Source organism: Mchenga conophoros, linkage group LG15 (genome assembly GCF_057382185.1).
Source record: "Mchenga conophoros isolate Kocher_MC1m ecotype Shallow Benthic linkage group LG15, M_conophoros_male_GT1.1, whole genome shotgun sequence".
In the NCBI taxonomy this organism is placed as follows: Eukaryota; Metazoa; Chordata; class Actinopteri; order Cichliformes; family Cichlidae; genus Mchenga; species Mchenga conophoros.
The window spans coordinates 26,969,523-26,994,665 of record NC_140540.1 but is presented as its reverse complement, the minus strand read 5'-3'; the positions used below and the strand labels follow the sequence as shown (position 1 = coordinate 26,994,665).

Genomic DNA, 25,143 nt, shown 5'->3' with positions numbered 1-25,143 from the left:
ATGCAACAGTTAACAGACTGGTGTAGAGTCAACTGTCTTTGAACGTGGACAAAACAAAAGAGATGATTGTCGACTTCAAGAGAGCACGGAGAGATCACTGTCCACTGAACATCGATGGATCCTCTGTGGAGGTCGTCAAGAGCACCAAATTCCTTGGCGTTCACCTGGTGGAAAACCTCTCCTGGTCCCTCAACACCAGCTCCATAACTAAAAAAGCCCAGCAGCATCTCTAATTCCTGCAGAAACTGAGAAAAGCCCATCTCCCACCATCCATTCTCACCACTTTCTACAGAGGGACTATCAAGAGCATCCTGAGCAGCTGCATCACTGTTTGGTACGGTAACTGCACCGTATTGGATTGCAATATCCTACAATGGATCGTGAGAACAGCTGAGAAGATCATTGGAGCCTCTCTTCCCTCCATCACAGACACCTATCGCACCCACTGCATCAGCAAAACCATCAGCATTGTGGAGGAACCTACACACCCCTCACACACACTCTTCACCCTGCTGCCTTCTGGCAAGAGGTACCAGAGCATTCGGGCCTTCACTACCAGACTTTGAAACAGTTTCTTCCCCCAAGCCGTCAGACTCCTGAACACTCAGTGACTGGACTGACACACACAGGTATACCTTCATACATCAAGTTACTTTTGCAAAATGCTCAGTCATTTTGCACAACCCACTGTCATTGTTTTGCTTTTCTACTGTGCTGTCTTGTGTCTGTATTGCTGTGCTTTGTCTGGTGTTGCACTGTTTTTGTTTTATTCTTTTATTCTTTTGCAATTGTTCTGCAATTTTTGCACACTTGCACTGTATGTAGTCCTGTCTTTATTGTCTGTTATATTTAGCACCAAAGTCTTGGAGGAACACTGTCTCGCTTCACTGTGTACTGTACCACTGTACATGGTTGGAATGACAATAAAGCCACTTGATTTGACTTGAAGGAGGTTGGTCCAGACGACACTTGTGCAGGTATGGGGAGGTCTGGGAGAGAGGGTGGTGGACTTTTTAATAGTCTGTTTAAAAAGTACAGCACAATGCTGGAAATTGAGCGGATGATGGAAATGAAGAAGACGTGTACCAGTTCTGAGTTTCGAGAACATGGTGATGTGCAGAGCTGAAGGAAGTACAGCGTGATGAAAACACGGGAACCAGGTGTGTAAGTTAGGTTAAGCAGAGGTGAAGAAGAGAGTGCAGGCTGGGTGGAGATGGGGGTCGGGGGTGATGTGTGATGAAGACGCGTTGGAAGTGAAAAACACACTGGGCTTAGAGTGCGGGTGTTTTATTTTAAGTCATTTTAAACTAACAGGAAACTGCTGTCATGTGTGCTTTTATCGTAGCAGCCGAGAGCGGAAGCGGCGAGCTGGCTTTGGCACGCTTGACGGGCGGTGGACTGCGATTGGCTGCCTTGTCTCCGTGCCTCCTGCTGTTGTTCTGATCAGATCAAGATGGCTGCTGTTGTCGGGGATGGAGAGTGAGCTCAGGCTGACATCCGAACACAGGCCGAGGACACGCGCACCGACCCGCTGATCTACGGGAGCCAAACCCCGGACCCGGACCGCCCGAACTCACTCTGATTCTCCGTTGAAGGTAGAGGGGCTCTGCTCCCGTCGCTCTCTCCGCAGCATCCTCCCTGCCATCGATCGCTGTTTGATTGACACGTCGCCGGATCGGTCAGAAAAATCAGATTAGGGTGATTCGGTTTGATTTCCGCCCCGACGGTAAAACATAAAATCTGAGTGCTACCGGTGTAATATGGGGCTTTTTGCTGGTTGGTTCGGGGGTGGTGGGAGGGGTGGGGGCTCCGGGCGGTGAATGGGTGAAGGTTATCCCGGTTACCGCGGGAGATAACGGCGCTGTTAAGGTGACATGGCGGCGGTGTTTCACCGGTAATGAGTCCGAGAGTCCGCTGCCCTCACCGGGACCAGCCGGGCCGGTCAGATACACCACTGCACGGAAACATGGCGGTTTCTTCATTTACAGTGTGGTTGTTATTATTAACACTGGACCCGAGAGAGTCAACATAATAACATAAATCATTAAATGACGTCATCAGGTACCTACTTATTCAGCTTACAATAAAACCTGATCAATCAATATAACTACAGACAAAAAAAAACTCCGCAGTTAATCGATCATTATTATTGTGACTGGATTAAAATTGTCTGATTTATCTACATGTATTTATTTATCTATTATTTATTTGTTGCTGGTCCTGAGCAGTGGGATTATCGAAGACGTCACTGTTAGCACATTAATGAATTCTGTGACATATTGGAGCTGCTCCTCAGACACAGTTATTGTCTGCTCTTCAGTATGAATCCATAAAGATTTCAGTATCTGTGACTCTGCTCATGCCGGCATCTCAATCTTTGTTCTGGGACTTTGAAGCAGCTCTGACCTTTTTCTGACTCTTCTGTGTGACCTCTGGCCTCTAGACAAACTGTCCAACAAGCTCCAGTTTTAAAATTTTATTTGGATGTTACAGATTAGCAGATCTGTGCCGTGCCCCTCAGTAGGCTTCCAGAAGCCAGCGAATGAGGAGAAATGGGTTTTAGTGTAAAAGAGGATGAGTTGAGGTGTAAAAGTGAGGATCCACGACTGGAGAAATCCTGGAACATATTCACCTGGGTTGTTTTTATCCCTCGGCTCCTGGCAGAAAGCTGTGGGCGTGTTTGTGGCTGATTAGAGGGAAACGCTCGCTCATGTGGACAGACCTCAGGCTGTCTGTTCATGGCGGTTTGTCCGTTAGATGATGACTTCCTGTTTTATCAGGCATAGAGCAGAGCCGCCAGCAGATCTCAGGTCAGCTTGTTTCAAAGGAAACTGTCTTCAGACACTGGCTGATGTCTGCACCACAGAAATGTCACAGAGATTTAAACAGGCTGCAGCTGCCTCTCACTAAACCTGCCAGCGCCTCCTGCAGGCTGCTCAGCTCCCGAAAACCAGGAGAAAAACTGACACTTCAGTGTGATTATTGACAAACAGGAAGTACTCAAGTACAGCTAATTGCTTTTATCAGTAATTAAAATCTTCTTTGTCTCATAAACTCAAACAACAACATGCAGAAACACGTCTTTGTCCTTTAAACAGAATTCAAATAAAAACTAATGATGAGGGAATGAGGCGGTGGTGGTGGTGGAGTGGGGGAGCTACGGGGGCAGCTTGATTTATACCACAGGACGGCATGTTTCTGCAGCAGGTTCAAAGGTCACTGTTTGGCTGCAGTTAGAGGAGCAACAGCTGAGTGAATCTAAGAGTTTCATCTCAGAAGTTCAGCTCAGTTTTACCCAGCAGGCCAAGCATTTCACTGCCGTGTTGTTGTGTCAGCAGGGGGCGCCGTGAGAGACCGCAGACATGGACACTACCACGTCCATCAAGATGACCACGCTGGCCATCCAGAACCTATTCAGCTACGTGGAGGAGGAGAACCTGTCCGCCCTGAAGGCTCACCTGGATCGCTTCAAGGAAGTGGATGGACGCAGTGACGTATGTAATTGCGCTGTGATGGTGGCAGCGCTCGCTTCACAGTCAGAAGACATTTTAGAGCATTTGAGCACAGATATCCCTCCTTTAACTGTATTTAATGACATTCATGTTCAGTGTCATTGTTTGTACTGTAGTTTTTCTTTGAATTCAGTTCATTAATGCTGTTGTATTATATTATTTTCATTTCTGGTCACTTTTTATTTGACTTTTATTCTTTAGTGATTTTTACCTTAGTGCTTGTTTTATTTTTCTGGTTTGTTTACCTGTTTGTTTGTGTACTTGCCTATGTGTGCAGAATGGTCAGACTCCTCTGATGCTGGCGGCCGAGCAGGGCAGTCTGGAGATCGTCCAGGAGCTCATCAGGAGAGGAGCCAATGTCAACCTGGATGATGTGGTGAGCGAAACGAGTGCTCTGTCACCAATGAGGAAAAAAAACCCTCCCCCATCCTCCGGTGCTATGGTTGCTAGGAGACAGGTGGGCAAGTTGGCCGGCTCCTGTTTCCATGGTAACCTTGTCTGTGTGTATTTTAGGACTGCTGGTCGGCTCTGATCTCCGCAGCCAAGGAGGGTCACGTGGAGGTGGTGAAGGAGCTGCTGGAGAACAGCGCCTACATCGAGCACAGGGATATGGTGGGAGCAAAGCCTCATGGGAAATGTCGTGCAGAGAATGGAGTAGCTAAACCGAGGGTTAACGTGTGTGTGTGTGTGTGTCCCAGGGTGGCTGGACAGCTCTCACATGGGCTGCTTATAAAGGTCGCGTGGAGGTTGCAAAACTGCTGCTGGAACACGGGGCCAACCCCAACACTACAGGACAGGTAACACACAGACAACACAGGTAACACACACGGACGAGAGAATTGATTTTGGCAGGAAGATTTTGTTGTGTTTTGGACGGTTTCAGTCCACAGTGTTTCAGTGATGGTGCTGACATGTCCTCCTGTGCCCCTCGCAGCAGTACAGTGTGTATCCGATCATCTGGGCCGCAGGTCGAGGACATGCTGACATCGTGAAGCTGCTCCTGCAAAATGGAGCCAAAGTCAACTGTTCAGACAAGGTGAGGGGGCGAGAGCCCAACAGAGAGCACACACACCTGCATGACCTGACCTGAAACAGCAAGAAACCACAGGAAACAGTGCAACACAACATCCGACTGACATCAAATAAATTAATCTCTGTGGGCTCGAGTGAATCGAGAGTAAGAAAGTAAAAACACCTGCACAGGAAACGTCCTGCAAAATAACACCAATACAACAATAAGTAGCATGATGGACAACAACAGGAAGTGACACAACACAGGAGCACACACCAAACACTATGCCATATTTCACAATAAAGCAGCTCAGAGAGGTGTGTGTGTTTCGTGTGTGTGTTACAGTACGGGACCACCCCTCTGATCTGGGCGGCGAGGAAAGGACACTTTGACTGCGTGATGCACCTGCTGGAGAACGGTGCTGACGTTGACCAGGAGGGGGCGGTACGACCTTAATCACCGTCACCACCTTCATCATCACCATCACTGCCGGCATGCCAGAATAATACGCGCCCACCTCTGTTAACTACTTCCTGTCTGTCCCCAGAACTCGATGACAGCACTGATCGTGGCGGTGAGGGGCGGGTACACGGAGGTGGTGAAGGAGCTGCTGAAGAGGAACCCCAACGTCAACATGACCGACAAGGACGGGAATACGGCACTGATGATCGCCGCCAAGGAGGGCTACACCGAGATCGTCCAGGATCTGCTGGATGCCGGCACCTATGTAAACATCCCTGACCGGGTGAGGCGCCAACAGGCATCGTCACATGACACACGCGGTTTCAATAACAGGGAAACTAAACGGCGTCCTGTATGTTCCAGAGCGGCGATACGGTACTGATCGGAGCCGTGAGGGGCGGGCACGTGGAGATCGTCAGAGCTCTGCTGCACAAATACGCTGACATCGACATCAGAGGGCAGGTGAGGTTTTGGAGACACATTTCCTTCATCACATTGGAAACAGTGAGTTCATTTCTTAGCTCATTAGATGTTTATGAACATGAAAAATCTTTCCCATTTCCCAATTTCACGCACGCTGCAGTCAGACTAACACAGATGATATTTTATAAATGTGTCATCATTACTTAATTCAGTTGCAGGTTTAGGTTTGATTGTTTTGGCACTTGGTGTCCTCCGCAGTTTTGTCTCTGTTTTGATTTGCTGGTGTCTTCAACATTCTGATGAGAAGGACGACTGCTGTTACTCTGCGAGCATTCAGTAAAGAAGAACTTGAGGATCGGAGCCAATCAGATGCAGCGTAAAGTGATGTTGCTAATGTTATCTCTCTGCTCCACCTCCAGGAGAATAAGACGGCTCTTTACTGGGCCGTGGAGAAAGGAAACGCCACCATGGTGAGAGACATCCTGCAGTGTAACCCCGACACAGAGACCTGCACCAAGGTGAGAGCCCAGCACACCTGAGAACACCTGTCTCAGAGTAGGGGGTGGGGTTCTGTGGTTAACCTGAGTTTTGCTTTCAGGATGGAGAGACTCCGCTGATCAAAGCCACAAAGATGAGGAACATCGAGATCGTGGAGCTACTACTTGACAAAGGAGCAAAGGTGTCTGCTGTGGACAAGGTGAGAGCCAGATAGACTAGGGGTGGCTGTGGCTCAGGTGATAGAGCAGATGACCTACTTATTGGAAGGTTGGTGGTTCGATCCTTGGCTTTCTACATGCCAAATATCCTTGGGCAAGATACTAACCCCAAGTTGCCCTCCGATGCGTTCATCGGAGTGTGTATGTTGGTTAGTTTGCACTTGAGTTTAGAAGTGCTTTTATGAATGGGTGAATGAATGAGGCATGTTGTATACAGCGCTTTGAGTACTCTGGGAGAGTAGAAAAGCGCTATATAAGAATCAGTCCATTTACCATTTACCAATCAGTCCATAGACACAAGCATCACGTGTATCTACCTGCCCTTCAAAGTAAAAGCAGGTTTAAATATTTAGCTTGTTTTTTAGTCTGTAGATTTGTCACAGAGTGAAATGAATGAACAGGTTACAGAGGACCTGATGCTGACACCTGTTTTCACAGAAAGGGGACACTCCTCTCCACATTGCCATCCGGGGGCGGAGCCGGCGCCTGGCCGAGCTCCTCCTCAGGAACCCCAAAGATGGTCGCCTGCTGTACCGCCCCAACAAGGCTGGAGAGACGCCGTACAACGTTGACTGCAGCCACCAGAAAAGCATCCTGACGCAGATTTTTGGAGCACGTACGTCTTTTTCTGTCTCACCTCATAGTGGGCCTGAACTGCACGCAAACGCAGTGTTATGGTTGATGTTTGCTCAGCTTTGAGTCTCTTCGTCACTCCTTCAACCTTTAAATGAACCTGGGCCGATCTCACTGCTGAAACTTAAGAGTGAATCAGGTGAAAGAAGCTGTAATTGGAAAGTATGAAGTAATGAGGCAGCTTTACATGGTGCTTTGTGTTTTTGTAGGCTGCGGCTGCTCAGGGAGCCAGACTGGATATCCTCAGCTTGTTACACATAACTGGATCAGTCTGCAGTCAGAGATCAGAGTGTTATGAAGAAATCAAAGCCTGGCCTCAGTGCACAGCTCACAGTGATAACATCCTCGGCTGAAACCAAACTTCTTAGTTTTTCTCATATTTAAAAGTTGTGAGACTGTTTCACTATGTGGATCATTCTAAACAGTATCCCTTATAAATGTAGACCTCAAAATAATCTGCAAAACTTTCTCAAAAAGATAAGAAGATAACCCCCCTTTTAATTCATCCTGACCAAAACCAGCTTCGTAAAAGGTAGGCACTCATCAACAAACACGCGTAGACTACTTAATTTAATAGACTACTCATGCAGTAAAAACATTGAAACCACAATAATGTCTCTAGATGCTGAAAAAGCGTTTCCAGTTAACTGGAAATTTTTATTTTCAACTTTGCACAAATTTGGTTTTGGAAACTCTTTCATAAACTGGCTAAAATTATTATATAATTCCCCAACAGCTTGCGTCAGAACAAATGACCAAACATCCTCCAGCTTCTGTCTCCTGAGGGGTACCTGGCAGGGATGCCCACTCTCCCCTTCACTGTTTGCAATTTTTATCAAACCACTAGCAGCAGCTGGTAGTTTGGTCCTGCCTTCGCTATTGTGGTTGATGTGGAGGTAGGGATTGGCTTAGGCATCTGGAGAGTCCTTAGGGACATGTCTGTGAAGGTTCTCAGTCATCCAGGTCATCGTAGTTTAAGGAGCTTGGAAAGAAAAGCGTCTGGACTTCTTTAAGTTGGTTGAAAACGTTTCACCTCTCATCGGAGAAGCTTCTTCAGTTCTAGGGTCAAAAGGTGGAGAGTCCCAGATTTAAGCCCTGTGGGAGTGACCCCCCCAAGGGGGACAATGGACCCCCTAATGATCCTCTACCTAATCACATGAGCCAATGTGTGAAAACGGATGTAGGTCACAATCAGCCAGAGTTTCGGGTGAGCTCATTGTGAAACCTAGCCCCACCCCATTAAGTGATTTCCTGAGGTCACATGGCCTGGGATGTGAGTGGGCGTTAAGGCGTCTGGGAAGGGATCTCAAAACTGGATTATAGATGGCAGAGAGTTGGTGTCGTAAACCCCCGCCTCTGTTCAAAGATGGTCGCTCACAGTGGACATAGATGGCTTCTTTCACTCCTCTTTCAAACCATCTGTCCTCTCTGTCCAAAATGTGAACATTGGCATCCTCGAAAGAGTGTCCTTTATCCTTAAGGTGCAGATGGACTGCTGAGTCTTGTCCTGTGGAGGTGGCTCTTCTGTGTTGTGCCATGCGCTTGTGAAGTGGCTGTTTGGTCTCTCCAACGTAGAGGTCTTGGCATTCCTCTCTTACTTAGGGACATTTTCCCTGGAGGGCTTAACCCGGGGGTTGTGGTCATGAAATGGTTAGGGGGTGTGGTGGCTCTTAGATGGTGTTTCCCTCGTGACTGCGTGCTGCAGGGCTGGGGGAGGGTCTGTGCTGGCAGACGTAGGTTACTGGCCTGGTAGCCTGGCTGCCCTGGGTGGGTCTGGGGCAGGCGTGGGGGCTTGGGGTTCTGGGGGTGCTCTGCCTCCGGGCTGGGGCCCTGGCTGGACCGTGGAGGCTTGGGTTACCACCACGGTGCAGGGGAGGCATTCCCCCTCTGTCCCCTTATGGCCACTTGTGCCTCAATTTTATTCCACACATCCACATTATCACCCTCTCATAACACATACATATAGGGCCTTGGGAACGGGCACGTTATACAGCGTCCAGAGGATGGTCTGTGTATTCAATGTCACCTCGGGGCTGTGCTGACACCTGCTGTTCTCTGGCAGGAAGCACCATGCCCTCCCGTGTTCTAAATGCACTTTAGAACAACACGCAGCAACACTACACATCAGCAGGTGAAGGGATGTATGGGGTCTTCACACACCCCTGTTCTCTGCTAGCCATCAGGGCGGAGGGGCTGGGAGGAGGTGTTGACCGTCCGATTGGGGTCCCGGATGCGGGGCCTCCCTGCTGCTACGGAGCCGGGGGCGGTCTGCTTGTCTCCATCCCGGGGGAAAGGGTAACATCTCCTGGGTCTAGTTGCTTTCTACGGGCGAAGGTACCTGGACCCGGGGTATAGAGTATGTTTGGGGAGTGTGATTGTGTGTACAGTGTCCATTTGTGTCTGTCTTCCCGTTGGGTGAGTGCTGAGTATTCGTATATGTGTGCATGAGGGTGGGAATGCAGGTTTGTGTCTCTGTGTGCCTGTTCGTCTGTGTTTATATGTCAGGTCGGGTCTTAGACTGCACCTCTCTGGGAACATCTCAGGCCCTCCAAGGTATGGAGGCCTATCTATCCTCACCACACTGCCTGATGTGTTTCAGTGCGTTGGTGGTTCTTGGTGTCCGGGGCTGGGTGCTCAAGTATGTACCAGCTCACTCCCGGTGGCTGCGTGGCGGGGCCTGGTGCCCGTGGCTTGGTCGGACCTCTTCCGGAAAATAAAATAAATAAATAATAACACCAAAGGTCGATCAAATGGACCAATACAGCAAGGCTGTGATGATCCACTTGGTAAAGTAAATCTATTGGGTATCCTTGTTGGCCTTCAGACAATTTTGATGGCTAAAGAACCAAATAGGACAGTCAAAAACAAAAAAAACAAAGATGAAGGAAAAACTTGTAGTTTATCTGCAATAAGAGCTGATTTATGGTTACTGAATGCAGAGTGAGTGAATGAACAGTAAAGTATCATCAGCATATTGACATATTTACACCCACTCACAGGAAATAATGTCATGAGTAGAAAATGAAGTTCAGAAGCTGCAGGCTTGAGTTCCCTCTGCACTCTCTGCTCATTCAGACTTGGTGTTTGCTGTAAATTGATACAAAGAGTGAAATCAGCCACGCTGGGACTGCTCCGCAGGCTCGTGTTAATCGATCAGCTCATCTTACCAAAATCATTCTGACTCCAGAAATCTGATTACAATGCCACAGCAGATTACTTTTATCTGTTCTGTCCTCAGGGATCCTCAAATCAAAAGAATAAAAGACTCTCTGTGTCTCCACCCCCTCCAGGTCACCTGTCGCCCTCGGAGACGGACGGTGACATGCTGGGCTACGATCTGTACAGCTCGGCGCTCGCCGACATCCTGAGCGAGCCCACCATGCAGCCGCCCATCTGTGTGGGTCTGTACGCTCAGTGGGGCAGCGGCAAGTCCTTCCTGCTCAAGAAGCTGGAGGGTGAGTTCGTGTTCGCCACGCTCGCCAGGCTCACCACGCTCGTTACACTAAGGGTACACCTGGCCAACACGTACTGACACTCCTCTTTCTCCTCAGATGAGATGAAGACTTTTGCTGGGCAGCAGATTGAGCCGCTGTTTCAGTTCTCCTGGCTCGTTGTCTTCTTGTCCTTGCTGCTCTGTGGCTCCATCGCCATCATCCTCGGCTTCAGTGTGGACCCCAAGCTCGCCATGGCGGTCTCCCTCAGCCTGCTTGCCCTGCTTTACCTCTTCTTTGGTGAGAAACGCTTCGATGTTATGCCGCACGTTAACACATGACCTCCTGTACTGCCACCGGTGTTCACATAACCTTTTACATTCTGTAGTGGTGGTGTACTTTGGCGGCCGGAGGGAGGGAGATAACTGGACGTGGGCGTGGCTGCTGAGCACCCGCCTGGCGCGGCACATCGGGTACCTGGAGCTGCTGTTGAAGCTGATGTTCGTGAACCCGCCGGAGCTTCCGGAGCAGAGCACACGAGCGCTGCCCGTCAGGTAACGCCACCACATAGGGAGGTCATGATGTCACAGTAATGTCACGCTGATGTCATGATGATGTCACTTGTCTCCTGCAGGTTCCTGTTCACAGACTATAACCGGCTGTCCAGCGTTGGAGGAGAAACATCGATGGCCGAGATGATCGCCACGCTGTCGGACGCCTGCGAGCGAGAGTTCGGCTTCCTCGCCACACGACTCTTTAGAGTGTTTAAGACCGAGGAGACGCAAGGTATTGCATCACGTCCTGTCTGGCAGCCTGCGCTTCTTGAGGTCACCTGACCCAAGTCCAGTTTGGCTCAATCTCTTCTTCTTCGGTGCTCTCAGGTAAGAGGAAGTGGAAGAAGACGTGCTGCGTGCCGTCCTTCATCCTCTTCACCGTCGTGCTGGCCTGTCTCGTCACCGGCATGGCGCTGCTGGCCATCTTCAAGGTGGATGGCGAGAACCGGACAGTGAACGCGGTGCTGATCGCCATCGGCAGCGTGGTTGGCCTTGCTCTGCTGCTCAACTGCAGGACGTGGTGGCAGGTGACCGACTCGGTGCTGAACTCGCAGAGGAAGAGGCTCCACAGTGCCGCCAACAGGATGCACAAGCTGAAGAGCGAGGGCTTCATGAAGGTGAGGAGAGGACACAGTCTATGGAGCGGCGAGGGGGTCTCCTTGAGCCTGAGGGTCTTTAGTTTCAGTGTTTTTAATCCTCTGATGTCTCTGGTGGAGGGAAACAAGAGGCGGGGGCAAGGGTGTAGCTCAGGAGTCTTCCTGGTTCTGAATGAGCCCTTGAACGTAATTGGCTGGTTCTGCACACAGGAAAAAGCTTCATATAGCTTGTGTGCTGTGGTGAACTTTCAGAATAAGAGCATGGGGGTGGTCATTTGAGTTTGTTAGTGTGAGCTCAGAGACTGAAGAGTCTGTCTGAGCTGAATTCTGATGCTTCTGCACACTTTCTCCTGCAGGTCCTGAAGCACGAGGTGGAGCTGATGGCAAGGATGGCGAAGACGATCGACGGGTTCACGCAGCACCAGACGAGGCTGGCGGTGGTCATTGATGGGCTGGACTCCTGCGAACAGGACAAAGTTCTGCAGATGCTCGACACGGTGAGACGCTCGCACGGCTTCATTCAGTCAGTGTTTTTAAAGATAACGGAGCAGAAGCATGGACACAGTCTGACCTCATCGTCATCTTTAACGCAAACGTTAGCTGTGACATCACAGCCTTAGTCAAGCTGAATCGTGTTTTCATTAGATGAATGTGATCAGTCGGAACAGCTCAGCTCTCATCACGTGGGTCAGATTTACTTTGAAAGGGCAGAAAGTTGCCTCAGATGGTCAGTGTAGGCATGTCCCTCCTGCAGGTGCGTGTGCTGTTCTCCAAAGGGCCCTTCATCTCCATCTTTGCCAGTGACCCGCACATCATCATCAAGGCCATCAACCAGAACCTGAACAGCGTCCTACGCGACTCCAACATCAACGGGCACGACTACATGAGGAACATCGTGCACCTGCCTGTCTTTCTCAACAGCAGGGGCCTCTCCAGCGCCAGGAAGATGTGCACTGCCACGCCCACCAACGGAGACGTCACCACCGCCGATGGTATCCACACACACAATGACTACGTTATACGAGACTTGCAGTTACATCGCTTTTTATCGTAGCCGATTAATGAAGCGTGCAGGTGACATCAGCAGCCTGTTGTCACATCCTTCTGCTGTCACGTGACCGCGTCTGCTCTGAAATCATGTTCGATGAAGTCTCACAGAGATTCACTCAGATTCAGTCTGGACCTGAAAATAAACCTTCGGTTTTATTTTTCTTACTAAGATAAAAGTATGAATTAGAGGAGCAGGAGTGCAGAGGCTATTCTGTAATCCCAGAATATCTGCACACATCATACTCACCTCTGTCTGTGGTTACAGAACGACATAATGTTTACATCTGTTTGTGTGTCAGCAGGGTGGCATGAGGAGCTAGACAGGAAGCTGTCTCAGCACAGTCTGGGAGAATTAACCAAGTTTGGCAGCAAGACGACGCTCAACCGTCGGGTGAGTGTGTGTGTGTGTGTGTGTGTGTGTGTGTGTGTGTGTGTGTGTGTGTGTTAATCTAATGACTTGTAGGTGGTCTCATGTTTCCTCTGATTGAATTAAATCCAGCTGCTTTTCAGGTTTTAATTTGAAAAGGGTGTGATGTGATTAGATGTGATCAGGTCCGTTTATTGACTGTGTCAATGAGCTGCTGTTTCTTGATTGACAGCTTGTGTAAATATACTCTATCCCTTGTGCGTGTGGTCATGTGACCTGTGTGGTGCACTTTGCAGGAAACGTACCGGCGCCGCCAGGTGCAGCGCTCGGTGACGCGTCAGATGTCGTTCGACCTGACGAAGCTGATGGTGACGGAGGATTGGTTCAGCGACATCAGCCCACAGACGATGAGGAGGCTGCTGAACATTGTCTCCGTCACAGGTGACCTCCATCACCTTCATTATTAGCAGGACACGGTCTGACTGCCGTCAGCCCGTCTGCCACTTCCTGCTGATCTTGTTGGTTCATTCCAGTATTTTTCATTAAAAAAACATTTTTATTATTATTATCATAATAATAATGCAGTTTTTAACCCCGCCTGCTCCTGTCCAGGCCGTCTGCTACGAGCCAATCAGATCAGCTTTAACTGGGACCGCCTGGCGTCGTGGATCAACCTGACGGAGCAGTGGCCCTACAGGACGTCCTGGCTCATCCTGTACCTGGAGGAGACCGACGGAGTCCCTGACCATGCCACGCTCAAGACCATCTATGAGAGGTCAGAGGTCACCCTCCCTCCACAGGTGTAAAACGACACTGCGTCAGCTGATCAGTGTGTCCTCTCTCCCTAAGAGTGTCTAAGAACATCCCAACCACAAAGGACGTGGAGCCGCTGCTGGAGATCGACGGAGACGTGCGCAGCTTCGAGGTCTTCCTGTCATCACGGACACCTGTCCTTACAGCGAGGGACATTCGCACCTTCCTGCCTTGCACCGTCAACCTGGACCCCAAACTCCGTGAAATCATTGCAGGTACGAGTACTGCTCAGTACTGCTGAAAATACTGCTCAGTGTATTGCTGACTGTACTTCCTGTTGCTCTCATGAGCGTGGCGTGATTTGATGACATCATCAGTTTGAGATTCCTCCACAGATGTTCGCGCTGCCCGTGAGCAGATGAACATGGGCGGAGTCACGTACCCACCCCTGCCCCTGCAGGAAGCTCAGCCCCGCCCCACATCAGTCTACAGTCAGGTGTCGTCGACGTGCTCGCCCTCCGCGTCCTTCACCGGGCCTTTCAACCCACCGGCGGGGGGCGTGGTCTCCCCGCCACCTCACAGCAGCTACTACAGCGGCATGGCCAGCACACAGCATCCCTTCTACAACAGAGTGAGTAAAGGCCCCGCCCCTGCCCACACCTCATGATGTCATTGAATCCTGTAGGTGGCTGAGCAGCAGGTAGCGTAGCAATGTCATCGGTTCACGTGACGACTGTCCCGCCTCAGTCCCTTTCATCGTTTGTGTTGTTTTGCTTGATTTGATTTCATTTCCTGTTTCACTGAATCCCTGCTGTCTCACACAGCCCACCGATCAGCTGACAGGCTGCCGTCCAGCTCCGTAGAGTAAAAGGAGTCGACAGAAAGCTTCACAGAGAGTTGAATAAAGTTCAACTTTCAGCTAGCTTCAGCTAATGATGATTTTTTTATTTTGAATGCGTCAAAAGTTTTGACATCATAACAAAAAAAGCACAGAAATACAAACAGAAACGACAAAAAACACAAATGTTCATGAAACACATTGAAATAAAAATTCAAAGTTTCACATTCCTGTTTTATTCTTGTCAATTGTCTGCTGACGCTGACCGGGTGTCAGGCGGCAGGGATTCGCTCTTTGATTTGACAGGTTTTTTTATGTTTCATCACATCCACCGACATTATTTAAATTTTTCACCTCCTCCCCCTCAGCCATATTTTCCCCACCACCTTTACCAGCTGCCACGCCCACTCGTGGCTTCCTTCCCACCACACCTCCATCCACGACCACCTCCTAAAAGCTCCTTCAGCAGGGATGCCGCTGCTCCCGCCGCTCCTGTAAGTACGGCCGTAGCTGGAAGCTATGACTCAACATGAACGTTTTTAACAAGTTTCTATTTTTCTGATATTTCGTCTTAAAATGTGAAAAAATAATGAAACTTGTCTGTTTTCAGTTTTTGAATCTGAAACTTAAAATGTTTAGTTTTATTACCTGGTGAAGAAGAAACATAAAATATTTTAGAATAAAATCTTTTCGAAACTCCGCCCACCAGATGTTTGTTTGCTCAGAGGTTTTCCTCTAGAAATCTAGAAAGAGTCTAAGTCAGAGTTTTAGTTTTCTTTGCTTGTGGTCTGTGAAGGCTCCTCTGTTTTCCCCTCTTTTACTGCTGCTGTTATTCTCCTCTTTGGTTTCTGGAAACACTGAACCAGTGGCGGTTTCTTAAAACTGTGCCTTCAGTAGAAATCATTGTGCTGTCCTGTCATTCATCTGTGTTTCCTCATGTTTTCATCCCCAAACTGTCTGTCTGTCTGCAGTCTAAGAGTTCTTCTTTGAAAAGGAAGCAGGTATTTAACCTTACCTAACATGACCCTCCTTGTCTCTTTCCCTCCTTCCTTCCTGAAGTGTCCACAGCAAGCGTCCGCGTGTTTTGGTGTTGATCGCTCTCGTTCAGCCAGCTGACAAATCGGCCTCAGAAGTTTTCTGTGAGGTTCTCAAGGATGTTTCAGACACAACAGGTTCCCACAGGAACACTTGAAACATAACAAGTGACTTTTTATGAAATACTTCGCTTCACAACTGAGCATGCTCTGTTTTTATTTAAGGAGCAAAATTTCTGATTTGTAGTTACAGTGAAATGAAAAACAGATCCAAGCATGAACATGAGCCAGTGATTGAGCCGTGACCGATCTGAACTTCAGCCGGACTTGAGCCGGATGCTGTGGACCAAAGGAGGAAGTGTTCCAACCACTACAACCCCCCAGCATGCACCTTGCCTCTACTAGCATGTGGCTTCAAAAAGTAGTAGTGGCATAGATCAAAAATTTGTTGTTTGATCTATTCAGAAACTTTAACTTGACTTTTGACCCCTCACTGCTAACCCACACAGCTGCTCACCACCCCAAACTCCCCCAGCCCCACCTCTGCATGGTGAAAAAATGTCCTGACTGTGAGTTAAAGGTGCTCACAAAGCTTTAAAACATCTGTTGGACAGTAATTTTCTGTACGTCATTGGGGACATTTCTGTGTTTCAGGCCACGTTTCAGCAAAAAGTTATCTTAAAATTAAAAATTGGCCTAAAAGAAACAGATGAGTCCTGTGCTAGCTGTGCTAAGTCACGTGACATGGTTATCCAGATCCAGATAAACTGTACATCAGAGGTAGTACAAAACATGGACGTAGCTTCTGAGTCCAAAAAATAAAGCAGTCACGTGTGCCTTAAACTGTTTTGGATTTTATGGCCGCCAGGAGGTGACACTGTAAAATTTCTTCTGGTTCTATAGAAGTCTGTGGGATGACCTCTGACATTTATAAATACCTTCCTTATGTTGCTTAGTCTCTCATATCGGGTCAAAACAAGGTTATTCAATAAATTTTGGTCATTCTGAGCATGAGAGAAAATTTTCCAATTATGCATGATGATTTTCAGAGCTGCTGCTCTTCCTCACATCTGATTTCTAAAGACCAAGTTAACAGTGGTGAAGCTGATCAGTGGGCGATCTCACAGTGGCTACATCCGTCTTTTACATGTCTGTCAGGTGTACTTTTACCTGAGTTAGCGTTTATGTTTTTAGTCTGGTGGAGTCACTGAAGAGAAATGTTGAGCTAAAAGCATTAAGCTCAGGTTGAGACTTTAACCTGCCAGGATTTGGATGAAGTTTCTATTCATCTCACAGCTGGATGTCACATCTGAAAATAATGACATTTGTTATTAAAATCTAAAAAATGTTGGATATTTTTCCCTGGGAAATATATGTGTTCAGGGCTCCGCCTCCGTTGCGTCTGCCACTCCGCCCGTCCTCCTAAGCTCCATGACCACAGAGGCTGTCTGTGAGCGCGTGCGGCATATGGAAGGCATCGACCAGAGCATGATAGGACAGTACACCGCCACCATCAGGAAGGTCAGTGACACAACTTCACAGGAAAGCAGAAAGCCAGGGACCTGAGACTGAAATACAAATGTTTTTCATTTTCAGGCAAACGTTAACGGCAGAGTTCTGTCTCAGTGTAACATCGACGAGCTGAAGAAGGAAATGAACATGAACTTTGGAGACTGGCAGCTCTTCAGGGCAACGGTCAGTCCAGGCAGTGAATGCATTAATAATAATAATAATAATAATAATAATAATAATAAACTTTATTTATAAAGCACACTTAAAAACCAAGGTTATGCCAAGGTGCTTAACAAGTAAGATAGAGAATAGGTGGAGGATAATAGAAATAGGATCAAAGTAAGTACTAAGTATGCAAGCAGATAACTGTCACTGATACATAGGAAAGCAACAGGTACAGAGCAAACAAGAATTTAAATGAGCATAAAAGTGCATGATATAAAAGAAATATTAACTAGAGGGAAAGGTAAGATTGAATAAGTGGGTTTTTAATCGTGATTTGAACAGTGCAATGGAATCAGATGCGCGGAGGTCGAGAGGAAGGGTGTTCCACAGTACCGGGGCAGCCAGAGCAAGCGCACGGTCACCCCGGGACTTCAGTCGAGATCTGGGTTGGGTCAGAAGTAGTTGAGTGGCAGATCTGAGTGTTCTAGCAGGAGTATGTGGTTTGAGAAGTTCACTAAGATAACTTGGCGCTAATTTATTAATAGTTTTGAAAGTAAGGAGTAATATTTTAAATTGAATACGGTACTTTATGGGCAGCCAATGCAGGCTAGCTAGGACAGGAGTAATATGGCAAAATTTCCTGGTACCAGTCAAAAGGCGGGCTGCTGCATTTTGGACTGTTTGCAGTCTAAGAAGAAGAGAAGAGGGAAGACCGTAGTACCAAGAGTTACAATAATCCAACCTGGAGGTCACAAAAGCGTGAATAAGCTTCTCCAGGTCCTCATAATGCCTAGCCTTAGAGATAAGGCGCAGTTGGTGGAAGCTAGATCTCACTACAGCAGACACTTGCTTATCGAGTTTGAGCGAGCTATCCAGCAGTACACCCAAGTTACTGACATAGTCACAAGAAAAGCTAGCAAAGGAACCCAGGGCAGCACAGAGTTGGGCACGAGGGATATTACTGTTGAACACCACAATCTCAGTCTTCTTATCGTTTAAAACGAGGGAATTACTCAGGAACCATTCTTTGACCTCCCGCATGCATTCTTGAAAGTAGTGCAGGGACACAGCAAGGTCGTCAGTAAGTTCAAAATAGATCTGTATGTCATCGGCATAACAGTGGAAGGCGATATTGTATTTTTCAAAGATTGCGTCTAGAGGGAGCAAATACAATGAGAAGAGAATAGGGCCTAAAACTGATCCTTGAGGCACACCACAACAGACCGGAGCGGAGGAAGAGGAGAAGGTGCCTAAGTGAACTGATAAGGATCTATCAGCGAGGTATGATTTAAACCAGTCGAGGGCAGTGCCTCTAATACCCAGTGTGCTCAAGTCTTAGTAATAAAATGTTATGGTCCACCGTATCAAAGGCCGAAGAGAGGTCCAGTAAAACTAGGACCATAGAGCGTCACTAATGCTAAGAATATCATTAGCATTACTGACTAATAGCGTAAAATTATCTCCATATAGGTGAATTTTCTAAAACAGAAACCCTGTAGCAGTGGAAAACCAAAAAATTGGGGTTTATTAAAACAGTTTTCAGTGACCTGCAGCAGCTTTTGGGTTCATTTCCACATAAAACACATCTTGGTTTACTGCTATGTAATGACTTCAAATAAGATCCACCTCCTCCTTCCTGCTGAAGGTTTTGGACATGCGTCACATTGAGAGCCAGGTGCTACATGAGGAAACTGCCAGCGAGCAAGGTAGCGTCATTGGCGGTCACATCGAGCCAGTAAGGCGAGTGATGGCTCCACCCCACGCTGGCGCCCCGAACACGGATGCATCACCAATGTACAGCTTCAACCTGAGCTTCGAGGAGCTGAGCACGGTGGGACTGGATGACCCGCAGCGACACGGAAACATGCCGTGGATGGTAACTATAGAACATGTGATCTGTGATGTCAGATGTGAGGGGTCTGATGCTGAAGAATGTTGTTTTCTGTCTGTCTTCAGGGTGGCGCTCACAGAACCGCCAGCATGACCAGTCTGAACTCGCAGGAGTCCTCCAATGACATCTCCAAGCTGACGGACAAGCAGCAGGCAGAGTACCGCGATGCCTACCAGGAATACATCGCCCAGATGGCCCAGCTGGAGTTGGGCGTCATCACTGGGGAGAAGCCCATCCAACCACAACCGGGACAGTTCATGACATCATCATCTGAGGATAAGAGCAAGGATGGCACCGAGCAGGATGGACGCAAATCCTTCAACAAGAGGAGCAGCAGCAAACCGGCAGCGGACAACACTGACTTTGCTTCCAATGGTGAGGCGCTAGATCCCATCAGAGAAGAAGACGAGAAGGGTGACCACGGGTCTTCCAAGTCAGTGCTCACCCGCAAGTCCTCAGCTGAAAGAGGCGGGCTGTTCCAGGGCGCTGCTGATCTCAAGCTGAAGGCCAGTGGTGGGTTGCGCTACCAGAAGCTGACCAGCGATGACGAGGAGTCTGAAGAGTCGGATCACGCCCCCCTGCTGAAAGATGGCAAGAAGGTGGTGGACCCCAAACTGCCCGGGGGTTCACTGGCGCTGAAAGGGAAGGACTACCTCTCTGATGCCATGCTGGACAAGAAAGACTCGTCTGACTCTGGCGTGAGGTCCAATGAGAGCTCGCCCAACCACTCGCTGCAGGACGAGGAGGCGGACCTGTCGCAGCTGGACAGGGCCAACCTGATTGAGCTGAATGAAGAGAGCCTAGCCCGGAAGCGTGGCCTTCCCAGCAGCCTCAGCGGCCTGCAGGACCCGGCGGTGGCGCGCATGTCCATCTGCTCCGAGGATCAGTGCAGCCTGCTGGCGAGCAGCCCGGAGGAGAGTTGGCCGTCGTCCAGGAGCTACAACCTGAACCGCACGCCAAGCAATGTCACCCTCAACAACAACACCAATGCCCAGCAGGCCAACCGCGCCCGCCAGCCCCCAGAGGGCTCCACCTCCTCCAACCCCTCCTCCTCCACCTCCTCCACCAGCGAGGTCATCATCCCCCCGAGCTCCGGGACCACCACAACCACCACAACTTCTACTCGGCCGGGGCCAAACAACGAGAACGTCAGAGTGGTTCACTTGAAGCGTGGCCTGAAGCCCGGAGACCCGCCGGAGATCTGCACTGTGTCCTCCGACACTGTCACCTTCGGCGAGGAGCGTGAGAGCATCCTGTGACCTCACAGCGAGGAGGGGAAGAGCGCCAAGGGTCCACTGAGAGTCGCCTTTCAACTTCTGCAACCAATCAGGACTCTAGAATGGTTTGACGAGTTTGACGAAGAAAAAAAACATTTGATCAGTGAAAAAGAAAAAAAGCTAAATTTGACTGAAAAATTATCAAAAATCTGAAATTAGGAAGAAAAAATATGTTTAGAAGTTTTGGACTTTAAATCTGAGCAGAAGAAGAAGAGTGGCTGCTGGAGGACCTCAATTTCAGTGTTAATGGTAGATGTTTGTGCATGCTCACCTGTAGTCCGTAGGTAACATGAAGCTTCGTAGAGACGTAACGTGAAGCTGCTGCATGTCGTTATTGTCCTGCTCTGATGTGATTGGGCGCTTCCGGCCTGTTTACATCGTGACAGAGTTCATTATTGATGCTTATCGTTCACGCCCCTGAAAGCGATCGCCACTGACATCGCATCCAATTGTTTAACAGCGAGAGAGGTGACTTCCTGCTGTCAGAACACCACAAACTAATTGGCCAATTAGAGACAGACACCTAACCTATTTAGGGTCAAACCAGCCAATGGGAATGATCTGGTGTTTCATCAGTTAGAGCAAGGTTTCCATGGTGATACAAATCACCAGCTTCCTGTGAGTCCAGAAACATCAGCAGAGCTTCCTGATTGTTTAGTAGAATATCCTTCAAGGACCAATCAGGAGAAAGAGTTGGCACAACACCTGCTCTAACTGATCAAACAGTGAACTAGCACCCTGAGAAATTACCTGGACAGGTGAGCGCAGACTTCCACTTCGCCCCCTGGTGATATTCAGCATTACAAATGGGTTATTCACCCATTGCTGAGGTGTACTGCAGTCAGTTATAATCAGAAAAAAACCTTGTTAACTATTTTGCAATGATCTTCGTGAACGAGTATTTAATCGGCTTTTTGTGTTTGGTGTCACACTGACGTGGTGCTCTTACAGTGAAGTGAATCTGTGATCATGTCGTTTGGTCTGAAAATCTTTGAAATCATGGATGAGTTTAACGTCCTCCAATCATCAGGAAAAAAATTCTGACCAATCAGCAGTGAACGTGAGCTTTGTCGGACATTTATGAACGACAGGAAATGAAAATGAAGATACCAAAATTATCCAGATATCTTAAGATTTCAGAATAAAATAACAAAAATAAATGTTTCCTTCAAAATAAATAATGAATAATATAGCTGTTTTCAGTGTTAGATTCTAAAAGCATGTTTCTGTAACGCTGTCGTTTGTGTCTCGCGCTCTCAGTGATCATGTGACCTGTCTCAGGACGAAGTTAATGGAAAAAATGTTTCTGTGAACTAAAAATAAAAAACCTGCATGTTGAAAGTATCAGAGTACATTTATTGAACAATGAACACAGTAGTGAGCATTTTAAATAAATAAATATTTTATTTTGTTCTGAACACTTTTTAGGAACTTTTACAGGAAATTGGACATAAAGAAGCAAAAACAAATATTTACAGTTTCTAAAAGACATTTTTTATTTTTGTGTGTTTATTTTTTTATTTCAGTATTTCATTTGGATTTTTTAACTTTTGGCCTTCCTTAGTTTAAAGGGAAAAATCCAAAAACTTATGCTAGGTTTCTTATTTTCATTTTACAGACCCTATACTTTTTTCATTTGAGTGGAAAAATATTTTTATTAGAATTAATGTTTAAAAATATTTTCATAAACTATTTACATTTCAATATTTTAAAAGTTTCAGCCGTTACTGGACAAAATGTCTGTCCCCACGAGTTTGAAGACATGTCTGAGACTCAAAATATGGTTTTAGTGTCAGGGTTACAGTTAGGTTAAGGTTAGGTTTAAGCTCAGGGTTAGAATTGGGCATTCATGTTGACTGTTAGGGTTAGTGCATAGGGGAAGTATTATCTCAATTAGATGTCCCCACAAAGATATAAAAACAAGTGTGTGTGTGTGTGTGTCCTGGTTTGGATGTTCCAGCTGGATCGGAATGCTGTTACCATGGGTGATAAGATGCCAAACATCTGCCTCTCCTGCAATCACATGACTCTGATCCGCCTGGACTATAGCAGGAAACAGCAACAATGAAACATGGTAAACATGTTGATGGTGAAGATGTGATGATGATGAAGGCTGTTCGTCCTTTGTCTGTGGAGCTGAAGGATAATTAAAGTTTTTAACAGTGCTTTATTTAAAACTGCAGTTCATCAGACAGTCTGAAGCTGATTAAATGTTAAATCAGAGACGTGTCAGCAGGGGGCAGAATTTGCTGCCATCACATAATTCCCACAGTGCTGAGCGGCCCATTGGATTGTGACACAGACCTGTTTTGACCTTTTATAAATGCCTCAGAGTCTGTCAGACACATGCAGGGGAGGGGGGATGTGAAGGAGATTTGAGCACCCGCCCTTTCAAACATCTCTGCACGGCCCTGGAGTCTGTACTGATACATCTCTGGGGCATGACTAGCATAGACTGCTAACTATTGTAACTATGGCGACGCTCCATGATCTGCCATTATTGCAAAAAATGGTCCACAGGAGTGACTGGAATGACACAACTCTCCCCTTCATTGACTCTAATTTGAGCCAACCAGGTAAAAGTGAGGGTATGATGTGAAATGTAGGAATGAACTGAACCAAATGAGCCTGCTGATGTTCATCAATTACTTCCTGTGAGGAAATAAATCTGTTGATGTCTCCACTTCACAAACAAATAAGCAAACAAACATTTGTGGCAAACAAATCTAAACCATTAGGATAATTTTAAAAAGTTGGACTTTAAAGACTTTATTTTCTTCACATATTTAATTTGACTTCTTTGGACTTCTTAAATTCAGATTTATATTTGGATTTAATTGGATTGGATATATATATATATATATATATATATATATATATATATATATATATATATATATATATATATATCACTTTTTATTTCTAAATGCTGACTTTGTTCAATAATGTATTTTTTCTTCATTTACAATTTTTTTGACTTGTGAAGTTTCTTCTTCAGCTGCTCTTTTCTGAAACTGCAGGAGCAGAGTGGAAGATGGGAGTTGTTGTCCAGCAGGTGCCACAGATGAGCTGTTTGAAGATATTTGTTTTATTTAATTAAGTTTTATTTTGTATTCTTTTATTTTTTGAGTTATTGTTGTTAATTTATCAAACATCACAAATGTAAACACAGCTGATCAGTCAGTTGACGCTTAGATGTCCTCAATCAGCTTCAAAGAAGGTTAGAAGCATGATGGGAAATGTAGGAAGAAGTCTGGGTGACTTTGTCTGTGAAGGTTCTCAGTCATCCAGGTCATTGTAATCAGTGATGGAGGAAAGAAAAGTGTCTGGACTTCTTTAAGTTGCTTGAAGACGTTTCACCTCTTATTTGAAAAAGCTTCTTGGATGAGAGGTGAAATGTCTTCAAGCAACTTAAAGAAGTCCAGATGCTTTTAAAACATGAAGCTCAAAAATGCACGTCAGTGAATGCATTGCTATGCAGATGAACTTGATGGCAGTCCCTGTGGGGTGTCAGTGAATGCATCGCGGCTGCTGCTCTGATGTTTCAGATAAAAGCGAGTGGTTGATAAGAGTGCGATTTCACGCTCTGGTGAAAATATGCAAACACAGCAGAGGAAGCCAATCAGAGCTGAGATCAGATCCCAGATGTTCGCCTCCACAACTCACCAGACACAAGGCCACACCTGCCAGCCTGACAGGGGCGCTGCAGTCACTGTGGTCTGTGATGGTACCGGCGTCGGCTCCTATGTGTTTGTTTCTCTTCATGTTTTACTGGTTACTTTTCGTTTGTCTCTGCTGTTCTTGCTTCAGACGTCAGTGATAAAAAAAACCTCCAGGCTGAATTTCATTAAACTTTTTGAGGAGGTGGAGTCGGCCCAAGGAAGACGAGCTTTACCTTTGATTTCACAAAGCTCTGATTTTTGCAGGAGAGGCGACACGTCTTCAAGAAACCTAAAGAAGTCTAGTTGGTTTTCTTTCAAGCTCCTTATACAATATTTATTTTGTGGTTAATTACTCACATGTTTGTTGGGAAGAGACAGTGTTTCTGGTGCCGACCTGCTTCACTGATCTATTATTGATATGATTCACTGCTCAGCCTCTCGGACTTTTGCTTCTTTCTGCTGCTAAAAGCACATTTTTAAATATATTTTTACTTCCCCAATGACCTCGTCCTCTCATTACCCAGAATGCCGCTGTGTTGGCCTCAATTATCCAGAGCAGAACCTTCAGATTTATCAGGCCGGTGGGGATCCGGCTGCCTTTAATCTGCTGCCAAACATCTGATCAGAGAGTAGTGGGGATAGAGAGGTGAGCAGTCTGACTGTTTCCTCTGATTTGACCATGAGCAGCGACATGCGCTGAAGTCAGCTCACTCCAAATCCCAGACGTTTCCCGACCTCTGTGATGTATGCACAGGTGAAAACCAAGGAGGATCTTCTCTAACAACCTAGAGGTGAAGGAAAGTATACTGCTCTCTGATTGACTGTTTATCAGGCCTTGATGTCAGAGTTAACAACCAGCAAACAACTGAACAAAGACAAACTATGCTCTGCAAACAACAGCCAATCAAAACCAACCTTCTCAGAAAAGACACCAGTAATGTGTCTGAAATCTGTGGTACTCTTGACCTTAGACATTACTGCACATAACACAATAATGTATCTGATACACTTGTGTCGTCACCATTATCATCATTATGTTGGTTCAGGATCAACACTGCTGACCAGTGGAGAAAATGTGGAGAAAAAAAGAAAACGATGGCTTGGTTTGTATGAAACTCAAAAGTGTTTTCTTTATTAATTTCTACAATATAACAAATAAAGTACCAAGCTGTTAACATTTGAGTGTTTGTGGATGTGAGTGGAAGAGTAATCTGCAGAGAACCTTAAAACTGGGCCAAACCGACCAGTGCGTGCA

The 25,143-nt window shown here is 47.0% G+C and overlaps 1 protein-coding gene across 7 annotated transcripts; it reads left to right on the top strand.

The window, feature by feature from the left end:
* The first annotated feature begins 1,411 nt into the window (after positions 1–1,411).
* On the top strand, positions 1,412–21,567 carry kidins220b (kinase D-interacting substrate 220b). 7 transcript variants are annotated; one of them, XM_085246178.1, is made up of 30 exons: positions 1,412–1,595; positions 3,336–3,494; positions 3,790–3,888; positions 4,026–4,124; positions 4,211–4,309; positions 4,447–4,548; positions 4,870–4,968; positions 5,072–5,269; positions 5,350–5,448; positions 5,829–5,927; positions 6,008–6,106; positions 6,564–6,741; positions 10,049–10,213; positions 10,310–10,489; positions 10,578–10,743; positions 10,824–10,975; positions 11,071–11,360; positions 11,696–11,836; positions 12,094–12,331; positions 12,689–12,780; positions 13,053–13,197; positions 13,369–13,531; positions 13,606–13,784; positions 13,905–14,140; positions 14,716–14,841; positions 15,319–15,348; positions 16,765–16,902; positions 16,978–17,076; positions 18,704–18,934; positions 19,015–21,567. In XM_085246178.1, the coding sequence occupies exons 2-30, from the start codon at positions 3,363–3,365 to the stop codon at positions 20,206–20,208; spliced, it is 5,268 nt and encodes a 1,755-aa protein (XP_085102304.1). In that variant the 5' UTR covers positions 1,412–1,595; positions 3,336–3,362; the 3' UTR covers positions 20,209–21,567. The 7 variants fall into 7 exon arrangements, with proteins under 7 accessions (XP_085102304.1, XP_085102305.1, XP_085102303.1 ...); XM_085246179.1 differs by having other exon boundaries at positions 1,413–1,595; positions 3,339–3,494; positions 12,692–12,780; XM_085246177.1 differs by having other exon boundaries at positions 1,413–1,595; positions 3,339–3,494.
* Positions 21,568–25,143: the final 3,576 nt, after the last annotated feature.

Excerpts from the sequence above, each read along its gene's own strand:
- kidins220b (XM_085246178.1), top strand. The coding sequence starts at position 3,363 with ATGGACACTACCACGTCCATCAAGATGACCACGCTGGCCATCCAGAAC. Across the intron at positions 12,332-12,688 it reads AGACGTCACCACCGCCGATG|CAGGGTGGCATGAGGAGCTA; the intron begins GTATCCACACAC and ends TTTGTGTGTCAG. Across the intron at positions 13,198-13,368 it reads GAACATTGTCTCCGTCACAG|GCCGTCTGCTACGAGCCAAT; the intron begins GTGACCTCCATC and ends GCTCCTGTCCAG.